The sequence below is a fragment of the Coregonus lavaretus genome (assembly GCF_964263955.1).
Source record: "Coregonus lavaretus genome assembly, chromosome: 23".
NCBI classification, from domain to species: Eukaryota; Metazoa; Chordata; class Actinopteri; order Salmoniformes; family Salmonidae; genus Coregonus; species Coregonus lavaretus.
Genome location: NC_140010.1, coordinates 47696241 through 47713046, shown reverse-complemented (window position 1 = coordinate 47713046; position 16806 = coordinate 47696241). Strand labels below are relative to the sequence as shown.

Sequence of the window (16806 nt, the reverse complement as noted above, 5' to 3'; positions counted from 1 at the left end):
GCACTGTGTGATGTTTGTAATTTGTTACTGACCTTTGAGAAAGCTATGATATTGAGCTAGGTTGGAGAGTGATGCCTGGAGACAACACTCAGATGCCGGTGTTGACTGTTCCTGATCTGGATAAAGATGGACAAGTGGAACTGAATGGATAAATATCATTTTTGATTATTTGATCATTTTTCAATTTTTTCAATATTGGTGTGATTTTTAGTATGATTTTATGAATCAAGGGGGGAATGGGTTTATGTGATTCATACATCATTTATATATCATTTTTATATTCTTAGTTGATATTGATGTTTAATTTGAAAGTGTTTGTTTTGCAAAAGATACTGTTTGGTCGTTTCTTTTTCTTCCAGAAGCATTTGGGGGAACATGGGAAGGGACAATATGACTGGAGGAGATGAAACAAGGAGGGTGTGGCCGATTCCATCATCAACAGTCCATTGGAAGTCGAGACTACGGGGAGATGAAGTGTAGTGGACTACATTCCAGTGTTTGCAATGAAATATAGACGTGTAATACATAATTGTGTCATATTCTTAGGTATTCATTTTTGTAGAATGATATTTGATGTTATTGAATACATGTGAGGATCTTAGATGTTTTTATTTCGGTGATGTTTAGGGACAGGAAATTTAGGCAGGGAGAGGTTCACTGTAGGGTCCAATGGGTTGACCAGCCTTACAATGGATATTTATTGGATAGGATTTTGTTTGCAGGGGCTTACATGTGTATTTAATTGCATCATAGTTTCAAATGCATTTACATGGTTTCTGAGTTTATCTGGAGTACCGAAGGTGGTTGCCTGGGGCAGAGGGACCGTGAGAGAATTTTACTGTCTTGATTGATGGATGGAAGGTTGCCGGACAGTTTTTCGCTCTTACACTCCATAGAGATTTGTTCATATTTCATGGTAATGTATTCACACTTCATAAACAGTTATTTCATAGAAAGGTATTTACACTCTAGAGAATAATGTTTTTGGTTTAATGTTAAAGATACTCAATAAGATAAATTGTTACTAGTCATAATCCTATTCTGTTTGTTTTCGAGACTGTTCGTCTCGAAGGGGGGAATATCGTATATGAAGATTATGTCTTTGTTAAATGTTTTTCATGAAGAAATGGAATGTTGTTTATGTTAGTATCAAGAGGGAATGTTTTAGTGTAACGCCACATACAACAGACAGGAAGTGTGTTGTAGACAGGAGAGACTGGTGATTGGCCAGAAGAGGGAGCCCATCTTTTTGCATTGTTTATAAATAGGGGTTAAACGATGAAAGGGCAGAGCAGCCATTAGAATTGGAGGACACTGCTCTCCAGACCTCGCGAGCCTGTAAACTTATGCTGTAAGCTTGTGATAATGAATAAAGACTTCTAATCAAGGTACAACTTAAGCGGACTCCTTTGTTTATCAGCAATAATTGCCACCATTCATCCGATACGACACCAACAATGCAGTTTTAAGAAAAATTGAGTTAAGGGCTTGTAAGTAAGCATTCACTGTAAGGTCTACACCTGTTGTATTCGGCGCTTGTGACAAATACAATTTGATTTGATCATGCATGAATCTGCAGGTAGCTGAAACTAACCAACAAGGTTCAATGACAGCTAGCTAAAATTAGGCTATAACTAGCAATGCAAATGGCTTTCTGAGATATAAATAATATTACTACACAGATCATACACGTAACGTTATCTAGCCAGCCAGCTAACGTTAGATAGCTAGTTAAGAGTATGCTTTAACTTGCAATGAAAATGACTGACAAAATTAGAAACGTATATCTGAAAATGTAGCTAGAATCTTACCTGTATACATGGATGAACACTTCTCCCTCTGTCATGGATGCCATGGTTGCCCTTAGTATGAAGATGTAATCCGGAGACGGGTGTTTTGTACAACAGCCTCCTGTTTTCTCTTTTCGACTCTCTGCATTTGGCAATCATCTCTCTGCTTCCACCGGGCATTGCACTGATTTCAAAACTCGTCAACAACACTGTTGATCGCCATTTCTTCCCCCATCATGGTCAAACTAAGGGCAATTTGTGGAATTTCTTTCCTCCTTAATGCGTTTGAGCCAATCAGTTGTGTTGTGACAAGGTACAGTGCCATGCAAAAGTATTCATCCCCCTTGGCATTTTTCCTATTTAGTTGAATTACAACCTGTAATTTAAACATATTTTTATTTGGATTTCATGTAATGGACATACACAAAATAGTCCAAATTGGTGAAGTGAAATGGAAAAAATTACTTGTTTTAAAAATGCTAAAGAATAAATGACGGAAAAGTGGTGCGTGCATATGTATTCACCTCCTTTGCTATGAAGCCCCTAAATAAGATCTGGTGCAACCAATTACCTTCAGAAGTCACATAATTAGTTAGATTGCACACAGGTGGACTTTATTTAAGTAATAATAATAATAATAATAATAATAATATAATATGCCATTTAGCAGACGCTTTTATCCAAAGCGACTTACAGTCATGCGTGCATACATTTTTGTGTATGGGTGGTCCCGGGGATCGAACCCACTACCTTGGCGTTACAAGCGCCGTGCTCTACCAGTTGAGCTACAGAGGACCATAACAAGTGTCACATGATCTGTCACATGATCTCAGTATATATACACCTGTTCTGAAAGGCCCCAGAGTCTGCAACACCACTAAGCAAGGGGCACCACCAAGCAAGCGGCACCATGAAGACCAAGGAGCTCTCCAAACAGGTCAGGGACAAAGTTGTGGAGAAGTACAGATCAGGGTTGGGTTATAAAAAAAATATCAGAAACTTTGAACATCCCATGGAGCACCATTAAATACATTATTAAAAAATTGAAAGAATATGGCACCAAAACAAACCTGCCAAGAGAGGGCCGCCCACCAAAACTCACGGACCAGGCAAGGAGGGCATTAATCAGAGGCAACAAAGAGACCAAAGATAACCCTGAAGGAGCTGCAAAGCTCCACAGCGGAGATTGGAGTATCTGTCCATAGGACCACTTTAAGCCGTACACTACACAGAGCTGGGCTTTACGGAAGAGTGGCCAGAAAAAAAACATTGCTTAAAAGAGACTCCCCAAACATATGGAAGAAGGTACTCTGGTCAGATGAGACTAAAACTGAACTTTTTGGCCATCAAGGAAAACGCTATGTCTGTCGCAAACCCAACACCTCTCCTCACCCCGAGAACACCATCCCCACAGTAAAGCATGGTGGTGGCAGCATCATGCTGTGGGGATGCTTTTCCATCGGCAGGGACTGGAAACTGGAATGATGGATGGTGCTAAATACAGGGAAATTCTTGAGGGAAACCTGTTTCAGTCTTCCAGAGATTTGAGACTGGGACGGAGGTTCACCTTCCAGCAGGACAATGACCCTAAACATACTGCTAAAGCAACACTCAAGTGGTTTAAGGGGAAACTTTTTAATGTCTTGGAATGGCCTAGTCAAAGCCCAGACCTCAATCCAATTGAGAATATGTGGTATGACTTAAAGATTGCTGTACACCAGCGGAACCCATCCAACTTGTAGGAGCTGGAGCAGTTTTGCCTTGAAGAATGGCCAAAAATCCCAGTGGCTAGATGTGCCAAACTTATAGAGACATACCCCAAGAGTCTTGCAGCTGTAATTGCTACAAAAGGTGGCTTTACAAAGTATTGACTTTGGGGGTGGGGGGGGGGGGGGGGGGGGGTGAATAGTTATGCACGCTCAAGTTTTCAGTTTATTTGTCTTATTTCTTGTTTGTTGCACAATACAAAATATGTTGCATCTTCAAAGTGGTAGGAATGTTGTGTAAATCAAATGATACAAAAATCAATTTTAATTCCAGGTTGTAAGGCAACAAAATAAGAAAAATGCCATGGGGGGTGAATACTTTTGCAAGCCACTGTAGGGGTGGTATACAGAAGATAGCCCTATTTGGTAAAAGACCAAGTCCATATTATGGCAACAACAGCTCAAATAAGCAAAGAGAAACGACTGTCAATCATTACTTTAAGACATGAAGGTCAGTCAATCCGGAAAATTTCAAGAACTTTTAAAGTTTCTTCAAGTGCAGTCGCAAAAACCATCAAGCGCTATGATGAAACTGGCTCTCATGAGGACCGCCACAGGAATGGAAGACCCAGAGTTACCTCTGCTTCAGAGGATAAGTTCATTAGAGTTACCAGCCTCAGAAATTGCAGCTCTTCACAGAGTTCAAGTCACAGACACATCTAAATATCAACTGTTCAGAGGGGACTGCATGAATCAGGCCTTCATGGTCGAATTGCTGCAAAGAAACCACTACTAAAGGACACCAAAAAGAAGAAGAGACTTGCTTGGGCCAAGAAACACGAGCAATGGACATTAGTCCGGTGGAAATCTGTCCTTTGGTCTGATGAGTCCCAACCGCCGTGTCTTTGTGAGACGCGGAGTAGGTGAATGGATGATCTCTGCATGTGTGGTTCCCACCATGAAGCATGGAGGAGGTGGTGTGATGGTGCTTTGCTGGTGACACTGTCTGTGATTTATTTAGAATTCAAGGCACACTTAACCAGCATGACTACCACAGCATTCTGCAGCGATACGCCATCCCATCTGATTTGTGCTTAGTGGGATTATCATTTATCTTTCAACAGAACAATGACCCAACACACCTCCAGGCTGTGTAAGGGCTATTTTACCAAGAAGGAGAGTGATGGAGTGCTGCATCAGATGACCTGGCCTCCACAATCCCCCGACCTCAACCCAATTGAGATGGTTTGGGATGAGTTAGACCGCAGAGTGAAGGAAAAGCAACCAACAAGTGCTCAGCATATGTGGGAACTCCTTCAAGACTGTTGGAAAAGCATTCCAGGTGATAATGTCATTAGTTTTTAAAGCTGTCATCAAGGCAAACGGTGGCTACTTTGAAGAATCTCAAATATAAAATATATTTGATTTGTATAACACTTTTTTGATTACTACATGATTCTGTGTGTTATTTCATAGTTTTGATGTCTTCACTATTATTCTACAATGTAGAAAATAGTAAAAATAAAGAAAAACCCTGGAATGAGTAGGAGTCCAAACTTTTGACTGGTACTGTAGATTATGGTGATATCGTCTATATGAATGCGGCTACCACTGTATTGAAACCATTGGACACAGTTAATCATAGCGCACTGCGCTTTATTTACAGGCGACAGGTTCAGTACACATTACTGCTTTCTGTATCAGAAAGTAAGCTGGCCCTCTTTGAAGTCTCAGAGATCGATGCATTGCACTATTTTTGTTTATAAAGCCCTCTTACACAAACTTACGCCGTACCTTACTTCATTGTTAACCTAAAGATGTACGAGCTATCAGACCCGGTCTCAGAGATGGCTAACTCTGGAGAGCCCTTCGGTGTCCACTGAGTTAGGTAGATCTGCGTTTAGTTTTTTTTGCACCTTACTTGTGGAATGATCTCCAGAACTCTCTAAGGTTGGATGTTTTGGTACCACTAGAGCAGTTGAAATGGCTGGTTGATTACCTTTTTACTGAGGAATGTGTTTGTGTTTCATGATCGTGTTTTGTAAGTTACTTTTGTTAAATTGCTTGTAAATATTGTATGTTTTTATTGCGTTGGAATTGTAAATATTGTGAATTTCTACGATTTTGTGCAGGGCTCCCTTGTAAAAGAGGCCTTGGTCTCAATGGGATGTTCCTGTTTAGGTAAAACATATATATATGAAAAAAAATGGCTGCAACTCAATTTGCACCAATTGTAATGGTTTTGAATGGACCACTAATGGATGGAATCGTACATTCTCCCAAAATGCTAGTCAGATTATTCTCGACGTTGCTAAATAAACAGCTAACAAATTCATAAACAGTTTGGGAAAATAACAGCCTAGGGAAGTCACGGAAAAAATGCACTATCCCTTCAAGCTTACAATATTCGTGATAGTAGTACTAAATCGTACAGTTAAGAATCAAGCAAAAAAAAATCACTAATAAATACAATTTGTAGCCTGGGCCAGACAGTACCAAAAGTCAAGAGCAGTAAGAATACTGCAACCGTAATGAAGTTAAGCAAAAAAATAAATAAATATATATATATATATATATATATATATATATATATATATATATATATATATATATATATAAAATGTATGTGTGTAATATATTACCAGAACATCAGCAGAAATAAGCAAAACATCAACATTTCAAAAGTTCACAGTAATTAATCCCAAATTAAAGTTATTTAAATTGTTACAAATTGCAGCAGATAAAGTCTGACAAACAAGTCTAGAAAGCAATACTACATCTCACTGTACAATCCATTTTCAATTACATTAGCTCATTCTTAAAATAGTTTGACACTTATTTGCCACTGTTGTTCCAAGGGAATGGCAAGCTCCCACACAACGTTACCAGTGGCAGATGAAAGAAAACCTCAGAACGTTACTGGAATGCTCCCTAAATGTGCTGCACACAGTCTGCTTTTGTCATATTCAATATTTTGGGTAATAAAGCATAACATTTGCAGTTACATCTTCGCTATGCATTGTCTCCACTCTTCAAATCACCCTTCATCATATATTAGCCACTTAAGTTCTCCCATACCATTTTATAATAAAGGATGGAATTGCACTTTGAGCAAAGGTGCGTTCAACAAAGGTTCTGTTTGTTACGAACATGTTACTTGGTAACAACGATATGAAATGTTCCAAAATGTTATGGTGAAACATCAAACAGCAAATCTTTTATAAGGATTACTATGACAGTTTAGCAATGAGAATCAAACAGAAAATTACTTTCCTATTCCTACTAAATGTAATAGAAAGCCTACATGGCCACATTATTATTTGTAGTGGCAGTTTAGACACGAAACAGATATTTTACATTCGCCGCACACTACCTTATCACACTGTTAGCTAACATATTCCATTTGTTTTGTGTTAGCTAACATTCGCAAAATATTTCCTTTGTTGAACGCACCTCATGTGTAGTTGATTTTGTTTAAACAATTTGAGGGGTTGTCAAGTTGCTATACAACTTGGTGTTGTTGCGTCATAACGCAATCAACCAGAAGACAGTTCTTCAGTTCCCTTTTGCTGAGATCCGTGTTGGGCAAACAGTTCCCACAACCTATGGACAAGCATTTATAGTGGGGAGTTACTTGATAATACTAATTGCTATAATGATAATAATAGTCATTAAGCAAATGATCCCAATCAAAATAATACCTATTTTCCCAAAACACAAAGAAATCCACCTACATTGTGAAACCTGTACCATATTAATGAAACCATGACAAGGCTTCCAGATCAGATAAAATAGTGCAACTCAATCCTCAGTACAATCGCGCAGACAAATGTGGACTGCTCTTATTTTCAATAGCCAACCGTCCTCTGCTGGAGATCCTCAAAAGTAGGTCTTTCCTCAGCTTTTTTCCCAACCATCATAATTTTTACCCAACTCTCGTACTTTCAGACAAATTGTTCCCTTGTTTGTGACAGTAACACTCTAGACAGATTCTGGTATGATGTAGTACCACGTCCTCAAGGTTGTATTGTCTGATGCACAGATCATACGATACAAGTCCACACTTCTCCTGCTATCCATCCATCCCTCTCTAAATCTGCTTGTTCACAACAAGTTCATTTATGTTCGCTCCTCCCAAATAGAAGCTCAGAGCCTAATGGTCAGGGCAGTTACCTCTGGTCATCCCAAAACCCCAGCCTCTGTATCCCTACAAACTATGCAACTGAATCCAAACATGTTTACTCATGTACTAATGTCATATGAACATTCTCATTATAAACCTTCCAATGGTACAATGGCTAAACCAGACCTAAAGAAATCAAATGGTTCTAACTGTGGTACCTGGTATACAGAAACATAGTTATACCTTTTTCTTGATAATTTATTTAACAATTCATTTTAAAAATCTAAAAGTCTTTGGGCTTTTGGGGATGATAGGGGTTAAGCAGGCTGAAGGGGTATACAACCGACACCCACCCCACCCTCGTGGCACACCATGGGTGCCATGAATGTCCAGCGGTTGGTCTCTGCGTCATACATCTCTACAGAGCTTAGGTTGGACTGTCCGTCGTAGCCACCCACGGCGTAAAGCCTGCCACAGTTTGCAACCAGTGAGACTCGGCTGCGCCGTGTGTTCATGGCCAGCAGGTGGCTCCATTGGTCTGCCACTGAGCTGTACACCTCGGCCCCGCTGAGGAACCCGGAGCCGTCATAACCCCCCGCCACATAGAGCTGGCTGCCAAGGGCCGCAGCGCCATGGCGACAGCGCTTGTTCATCATGCCAGCAACAGGGTGCCAAAGGGCTGTGTGCTGGTTGTAGTACTCCACCTACAGGATGGGATGGGTCATTACAGTCATTCTCTTTCAGAGTCTAGTGCATTTTAAAGGGTATGTTCACGATTTAAGAGATTAAGTACTTTTTACCATTCACCTGTGATGATATCGATTGATACAAACCGTTTATGAAGTGTAAGCTATCTATTGGTCATAGATTTCTTAAACCAGCGGGCCTCGAGGAGATTAGATTGATTATAATGTAAGTGGAAGGGCATGGCTTGTTGCTCGTCTAAACAGCACTAAAGTGTCAATTGTGAACATGCAAAGTTACCTGTGCAGCCACTTAATGTCTTCAGAGGTCGTACATGGGTATAGTACCAGATATACTTAAAAAAGTTTGGATCAATCAATATAATCACAGATGAGTGGTAAAAAGGACATGTTAAGAAACACTTCTTTGTCCGAGTCTTAAAGTCCTGTTCGCTAACGGTTTGGAGCGTAGAGTGGGGATTGAAGAGTTTGGAACGGAGAGTGGGGCTTGAAGGGTTTGGAGCGGAGAGTGGAGATTGAAGGGTTTGGAGCGGAGAGTGGGGATTGAAGGGTTTGGAGCGGAGAGTGGGGATTGAAGGGTATGGAGAGGGGTGGGAAGAGTTTGGAGCGGAGCGGAGATTGAAGGGTTTGGAGCGGAGAATGGGGATTGAAGGGTTTGTGGCACGGAGTGGGGATTGATGGGTTTGGAGTGGAGAGTGGGGACTGAAGGGTACGTGAGCTCCTGAGTGGCGCAGTGGTCTAAGGCACTGCATCGCAGTGCTAACTGTGCCACTAGAGATCCTGGTTCGAATCCAGGCTCTGTCGCAGCCGGCCGCGACCGGGAGACTCATGGGCGGCGCACAATTGGCCCAGCGTCGCCTAGGGTAGGGGAGGGAATGGCCGGCAGGGATGTAGCTCAGTTGATAGAGCATGGCGTTTGCAACGCCAGGGTTGTGGGTTCGATTCCCACGGGGGGCCAGTATAAAAAAAAAAATGTAATCACTAACTGTAAGTCGCTCTGGATAAGAGCGTCTGCTAAAATGAAAAAAATGTTTTAAAAAAAATGAGAGGGAAGGTTTTGGAGTGGGTATTGAAGGGTGTGGAGTGGGGAGTGGGGATTGAAGGGTTTGGAGCAAGGAGTGGGAATTGAAGGGTTTGGAGCGGGGATTGAAGGGTTTGAAGCGGGGATTGAAAGGTTTGGAGCGGAGAGTGGGGATTGAAGGATATGGAGTAGGGATTGAAGGGTATGGAGCGGGGAATGAAGGGTTTGGAGCAGGGAGTGGGGATTGAAGGATTTGGAGCGGGGAGTAGGATTGGGTTTGGAGCAAGTCTTAGCATCCTGTTCGCTAAGGGTTTGGAGCGGACAGTGGGGATTGAAGGGTTTGGAGCGGGGATTGAAGGGTATGGAGCGAGGCTTAAATGGTTTAGAGAGGAGGGTGGGGATTGAAGGGTATGGAGTGTGGACCCTCCCGAGTGGCGCGGTGGTCTAAGGCACTGCATCGCTGTGCCACTAGAGATGCTGGTTCGAATCCAGGCTCTGTCGTAGCCGGCCGCGACCGGGAGACCCATGGGGTGGCGCACAATTGGCCCAGGGTAGGGGAGGGAATGGCCGGCAGGGATGTAGCTCAGTTGGTAGAGAATGGTGTTTGCAACGCCAGGGTTGTGGGTTCGATTCCCACGGGGGGCAGTATGAGCAGGGGGTGGGGATTGAAGTGTTTGGAGCAAGTCTTAGCATCCTGTTCGCTAAGGGTTTGGAGCGGAGAGAGGGGATTGAAGGGTTTGGAGCGGAGCGAGGAAATTGAAGGGTTTGGAGCGGGGATTGAAGAGGGAATTGACGGGTTTGAAGCGGGGATTGAAAGGGTTGGAGCGGGGTTTGAAGGGTTTGGAGCGGGAGTGGGGATTGAAAGATTTGGAGCGGAGAGTGGGGATTGAAAGGTTTGGAGCGGAGAGTGGGGATTGAAGGGTTTAGATCAGAGAATGGGGATTGAAGGGTTTGGAATGGGGAGTGAAGGGTTTGGAGCGGGGAGTGTGGATTGAAGGTTTTGGAGAGGAGAGTGGGGACTGAAGGGTTTGGAGCGGGGATTGTATGGTTTGGAGAGGGTAGATGGATTGCAGGGTTTGGAGCGGGGATTGAAGAGTTTGGAGCGGAGAGTGAGATGGAAGGTTATGGACTGTGGATTGAAGAGGGGATTGAAGGGTTTGGAGCAAGTCTTAGCGTCCTGTTCGCTAAGGGTTTGGAGCGGTGAGTGGGGATTGAAGGGTTTGTGTCAGGGAGTGGGGATTGATGGGTTTAGATCAGAGAATGGGGATTGAAGGGTATGGAGCGAGGTTTGAAGGATTTGGAGCAGGGAGTGGGGTTTGAAGGGTTTGGAGCGAGTCTTAGCATCCTGTTCGCTAAGGGTTTGGAGCGGAGAGTGGGGATTGAAGAGTTTGGAACGGAGAGTGGGGCTTGAAGGGTTTGGAGCGGAGAGTGGGGATTGAAGGGTATGGAGAGGGGTGGGAAGAGTTTGGAGCGGAGCGGAGATTGGAGATTGAAGGGTTTGGAGCGGAGAATGGGGATTGAACGGTTTGTGGCACGGAGTGGGGATTGATGGGTTTGGAGTGGAGAGTGGGGACTGAAGGGTATGGAGAGGGGAGGGAAGGGTTTGGAGTGGGTATTGAAGGGTGTGGAGTGGGGAGTGGGGATTGAAGGGTTTGGAGCAAGGAGTGGGAATTGAAGGGTTTGGAGCGGGTATTGAAAGGTTTGAAGCGGGGATTGAAGGGTTTGAAGCCGGGATTGAAAGGTTTGGAGCGGAGAGTGGGGATTGAAGGATATGGAGTAGGGATTGAAGGGTATGGAGCGGGGAATGAAGGGTTTGGAGCGGGGATTGAAGAGTTTGGAGCGAGGCTTAAATGGTTTAGAGAGGAGGGTGGGGATTGAAGGGTATGGAGTGTGGACCCTCCCGAGTGGCGCGGTGGTCTAAGGCACTGCATCGCAGTGCTAGCTGTGCCACTAGAGATGCTGGTTCGAATCCAGGCTCTGTCGTAGCCGGCCGCGACCGGGAGACCCATGGGGAGACCCATGGGGTGGCGCACAATTGGCCCAGGGTAGGGGAGGGAATGGCCGGCAGGGATGTAGCTCAGTTGGTAGAGAATGGTGTTTGCAACGCCAGGGTTGTGGGTTCGATTCCCACGGGGGGGCAGTATGAGCAGGGGGTGGGGATTGAAGTGTTTGGAGCAAGTCTTAGCATCCTGTTCGCTAAGGGTTTGGAGCGGAGAGCGGAGAGAGGGGATTGAAGGGTTTGGAGCGGGGATTGGGGATTGAAGGGTTTGGAGCGGAGAGAGGAAATTGAAGGGTTTGGAGCGGGGATTGAAGAGGGAATTGACGGGTTTGGAGCGGGGATTGAAAGGGTTGGAGCGGGGTTTGAAGGGTTTGGAGCGGGAGTGGGGATTGAAAGATTTGGAGCGGGGAGTGGGGATTGAAAGGTTTGGAGCGGAGAGTGGGGATTGAAAGATTTGGAGCGGAGAGTGGGGATTGAAGGGTTTAGATCAGAGAATGGGGATTGAAGGGTTTGGAATGGGGAGTGAAGGGTTTGGAGCGGGGAGTGTGGATTGAAGGTTTTGGAGAGGAGAGTGGGGACTGAAGGGTTTGGAGTGGGGATTGTATGGTTTGGAGAGGGTAGATGGATTGCAGGGTTTGGAGCGGGGATTGAAGAGTTTGGAGCGGAGAGTGAGATGGAAGGTTATGGACTGTGGATTGAAGAGGGGATTGAAGGATTTGGAGCAAGTCTTAGCGTCCTGTTCGCTAAGGGTTTGGAGCGGTGAGTGGGGATTGAAGGGTTTGTGTCAGGGAGTGGGGATTGATGGGTTTAGATCAGAGAATGGGGATTGAAGGGTATGGAGCGAGGTTTGAAGGATTTGGAGCAGGGAGTGGGGTTTGAAGGGTTTGGAGCGAGTCTTAGCATCCTGTTCGCTAAGGGTTTGGAGCGGAGAGTGGGGATTGAAGGGTTTGGAGCAGGGATTGAAGCATTTGGAGTGGGGATTGAAGGGTTTGGCGTGGAGAGAGGAAATTGAAGGGTTCGGAGTGGGGAGCGGGTATTGAAGAGGGGATTGACGTTTGGAGCGGGGATTGAAAGGGTTGGAGCGGGGATTGAAGGGTTTGGAGCGGGGAGTGGGGATTGATGGGTTTAGATCAGAGAATGGGGATTGAAGGGTATGGAAAGGGGAGCGGGATTGAAGGGTTTGGAGCGGGAAGTGGGGATTGAAGGGGAAGGAGTGGGGATTGAAGGGTATGCAGTAGGGATTGAAGGATTTGGAGCAGGGATTGAATGGTTTGAAGCAGGGATTTAATGGTTTGGAGCGGGAGTGGTGATTGAAGGGTTTGGAGCGGGGATTGAAGTGTTTGGAATGAAGAGTGAAGGGTTTGTAGCAGGGATTGAAGGGTTTGGAATGGGGATTGAAGGGTTTGGAGAGGAGAGTGGGGATTGAAGGTTTTGGAGCGGGGATTGAAGGGTTTGGAGTGGGGATTGAAGGGTTTGGAGCAGGGATTGAAGGGTTTGGAGTGGGAATTGAAGAGTTTGGATTAGGGATTGAAGGGTTTGGAATGGGGATTGAAGGGTTTGGAGAGGAGAGTGGGGATTTAAGGTTTTGGAGCGGGATTGAAGGGTTTGGAGTGGGGATTGAAGGGTTTGGAACGGCGAGTGAAGGGTTTAGAGTGGGTTTGAAGGGTTTAGAGCGGGGATTGAAGGGTTTGGAATGGGGAGTGAAGCGGAGAATGAGGAATGAAGTGTTTGTAGCGGGTAGTGGGGATTGAAGGATTTGGAGCGGAGAGTGGGGATTGAAGGGTTTGGAGTGGGGATTGAAGGGTTTAGAGCGGGGATTGAAGGATATGGAGCGGGGATTGAAGGGTTGGGAATGGCGAGTGAAGGGTTTGTAGCTGGGAGTGGGGAGTGATGGGTTTGGAGCGGGGATTGAAGGATTTGTAGCGGGGAGTGGGTATTGAAGGGTTTGGGAGCTGGGAGTGAAGGGTTTGTAGTGGCGAATGGGGAATGAAGGGTTTGTAGCAGGGAGTGGGGATCGAAGGGTTTGGATCGGAGAGTGGGGATTGAAGGGTTTGGACCGAGGATTGAAGGGTGTAAAGCGGGGATTGAAGGGTTTGGAGCGGGATTGAAGGGTTTGGAATGGTGAGTGAAGGGTTTGTAGGGTTTGGAGAGGAGAGACGGGATTGAAGGGTTTGGAGCGGAGATTGAAAGGTTTGCAGGTGGGAGTGGGTATTGAAGGATTTGGAGCGGCGAGTGAAGAGTTTGGAGCAGGGATGAAAGGGTTTGGAGCGGGGTTTGAAAGGTTTGGAGAGGAGAGTTGGGATTGAAGGGTTTGGAGCGGGAATTGAAGGGTTTGGAATGGAGAGCGTGGATTAAAGGCTTTGGAGAGGGGAGAGGAGAGGAGAGTGGAGAGGAGAGCAGGGAGTGAAGGGTGTGGATCGGGGTTTGAAGGGTTTGGAGCGGGGATTGAAGGGTTGGGAATGGCGAGTGAAGGGTTTGTAGCTGGGAGTGGGGAGTGGGGATTGATGGTTTGGAGCAGGGATTGAAGGATTTGTAGCGGGGAGTGGGTATTGAAGGGTTTTGGAGCAGGGAGTGAAGGGTTTGGAGCTGGGAGTGAAGGGTTTGTAGTGGGGAATGGGGAATGAAGGGTTTGTAGCAGGGAGTGGGGACTGAAGGGTTTGGACCGAGGATTGAAGGGTGTAGAGCGGGGATTGAAGGGTTTGGAATGGTGAGTGAAGGGTTTGTAGCGGGAGTGGGGATAGAAGGGTTTGGAGAGGAGAGACGGGATTGAAGGGTTTGGAGCGGAGATTGAAAGGTTTGCTGGTGGGAGTGGGGATTGAAGGATTTGGAGCGGCGAGTGAAGAGTTTGGCGCAGGGATGAAAGGGTTTGGAGCGGGGATTGAAAGGTTTGGAGAGGAGAGTTGGGATTGAAGGGTTTGGAGCGGGAATTGTAGGGTTTGGAATGGAGAGCGTGGATTAAAGGCTTTGGAGAGGGGAGAGGAGATGAGAGTGGAGAGGAGAGCAGGGAGTGAAGGGTGTGGATCGGGGTTTGAAGGGTTTAGAGCGGGGATTGAATGGTTTGGAATAGGGAGTGAAGGGTTTTTAGCGGGGAATGAAGAGTGAAGGGTTTGTAGTGGGAAGTGGGGATTGAAGGGTTTGGAGCGGAGAGTGGGGATTGAAGGGTTTGGAGCGGAGAGTGGGGATTGAAGGGTATGGAGAGGGGAGGGAAACGTTTGGAGCGGAGCGGGAATTGAAAGGTTTGTAGCGGGGATGAATGGTTTGGAGTAGGGATTGAAAGGTTTGGAGCGGGATTGAAAGGTTTGGGGTGGGGAGTGGGGATTGAAGAGTTTGGAGCGGAGAGTGGAGATTGAAGGGTTTGGAGCGGAGAATGGGTATTGAAGGGTTTGTGGCACGGAGTGGGGATTGATGGGTTTGGAGTGGAGAGTGGGGACTGAAGGGTATGGAGAGGGGAGGGAAGGGTTTGGAGTGGGTACTGAAGGGTGTGGAGCGGGGAGTGGGGATTGAAGGGTTTGGAGCAGGGAGTGGGGATTGAAGGGTTTGGAACGGCGAGTGAAGGGTTTAGAGTGGGTTTTTGAAGGGTTTAGAGCGGGGATTGAAGGGTTTGGAATGGGGAGTGAAGCGGAGAATGAGGAATGAAGTGTTTGTAGCGGGTAGTGGGGATTGAAGGATTTGGAGCGGAGAGTGGGGATTGAAGGGTTTGGAGTGGGGATTGAAGGGTTTAGAGCGGGGATTGAAGGATATGGAGCGGGGATTGAAGGGTTGGGAATGGCGAGTGAAGGGTTTGTAGCTGGGAGTGGGGAGTGATGGGTTTGGAGCGGGGATTGAAGGATTTGTAGCGGGGAGTGGGTATTGAAGGGTTTGGGAGCTGGGAGTGAAGGGTTTGTAGTGGCGAATGGGGAATGAAGGGTTTGTAGCAGGGAGTGGGGATCGAAGGGTTTGGATCGGAGAGTGGGGATTGAAGGGTTTGGACCGAGGATTGAAGGGTGTAAAGCGGGGATTGAAGGGTTTGGAGCGGGATTGAAGGGTTTGGAATGGTGAGTGAAGGGTTTGTAGGGTTTGGAGAGGAGAGACGGGATTGAAGGGTTTGGAGCGGAGATTGAAAGGTTTGCAGGTGGGAGTGGGGATTGAAGGATTTGGAGCGGCGAGTGAAGAGTTTGGAGCAGGGATGAAAGGGTTTGGAGCGGGGTTTGAAAGGTTTGGAGAGGAGAGTTGGGATTGAAGGGTTTGGAGCGGGAATTGAAGGGTTTGGAATGGAGAGCGTGGATTAAAGGCTTTGGAGAGGGGAGAGGAGAGGAGAGTGGAGAGGAGAGCAGGGAGTGAAAGGTGTGGATCGGGGTTTGAAGGGTTTGGAGCGGGGATTGAAGGGTTGGGAATGGCGAGTGAAGGGTTTGTAGCTGGGAGTGGGGAGTGGGGATTGATGGTTTGGAGCAGGGATTGAAGGATTTGTAGCGGGGAGTGGGTATTGAAGGGTTTTGGAGCAGGGAGTGAAGGGTTTGGAGCTGGGAGTGAAGGGTTTGTAGTGGGGAATGGGGAATGAAGGGTTTGTAGCAGGGAGTGGGGACTGAAGGGTTTGGACCGAGGATTGAAGGGTGTAGAGCGGGGATTGAAGGGTTTGGAATGGTGAGTGAAGGGTTTGTAGCGGGAGTGGGGATGGAAGGGTTTGGAGAGGAGAGACGGGATTGAAGGGTTTGGAGCGGAGATTGAAAGGTTTGCAGGTGGGAGTGGGGATTGAAGGATTTGGAGCGGCGAGTGAAGAGTTTGGCGCAGGGATGAAAGGGTTTGGAGCGGGGATTGAAAGGTTTGGAGAGGAGAGTTGGGATTGAAGGGTTTGGAGCAGAAATTGAAGGGTTTGGAATGGAGAGCGTGGATTAAAGGCTTTGGAGAGGGGAGAGGAGATGAGAGTGGAGAGGAGAGCAGGGAGTGAAGGGTGTGGATCGGGGTTTGAAGGGTTTAGAGCGGGGATTGAATGGTTTGGAATAGGGAGTGAAGGGTTTTTAGCGGGGAATGAAGAGTGAAGGGTTTGTAGTGGGAAGTGGGGATTGAAGGGTTTGGAGCGGAGAGTGGGGATTGATGGGTTTGGAGTGGAGAGTGGGGACTGAAGGGTATGGAGAGGGGAGGGAAGGGTTTGGAGTGGGTACTGAAGGGTGTGGAGCGGGGAGTGGGGATTGAAGGGTTTGGAGCAGGGAGTGGGAATTGAAGGGTTTGGAGCGGGGATTGAAGGGTTTGAAGCGGGGATTGAAAGGTTTGGAGCGGAGAGTGGGGATTGAAGGATATGGAGTAGGGATTGAAGGGTATGGAGCGGGGAATGAAGGGTTTGGAGTGGGAATTGAAGAGTTTGGAGCGGGGAGTGGGGATTGAAGGATTTGGAGCGGGGAGTAGGATTGGGTTTGGAGCGAGTCTTAGCATCCTGTTCGCTAAGGGTTTGGAGCGGAGAGCGGAGAGAGGGGATTGAAGTGTTTGGAG

At 46.5% G+C, this 16806-nt stretch overlaps 1 protein-coding gene across 2 annotated transcripts in view; it reads right to left on the bottom strand.

Annotated features, from left to right (window-relative positions):
- Positions 1–6132: 6132 nt before the first annotated feature.
- The window catches only part of klhl18 (kelch-like family member 18), an 81837-nt gene continuing 71163 nt past the window's right edge, over positions 6133–16806 (bottom strand). For both annotated transcript variants that reach the window (XM_084139710.1, XM_084139711.1), the window contains one exon: positions 6133–8323. In XM_084139710.1, the coding sequence (XP_083995836.1) occupies positions 7937–8323 (387 nt within the window). In that variant the 3' untranslated portion in view covers positions 6133–7936. The remainder of the gene's footprint in view (positions 8324–16806) is intronic.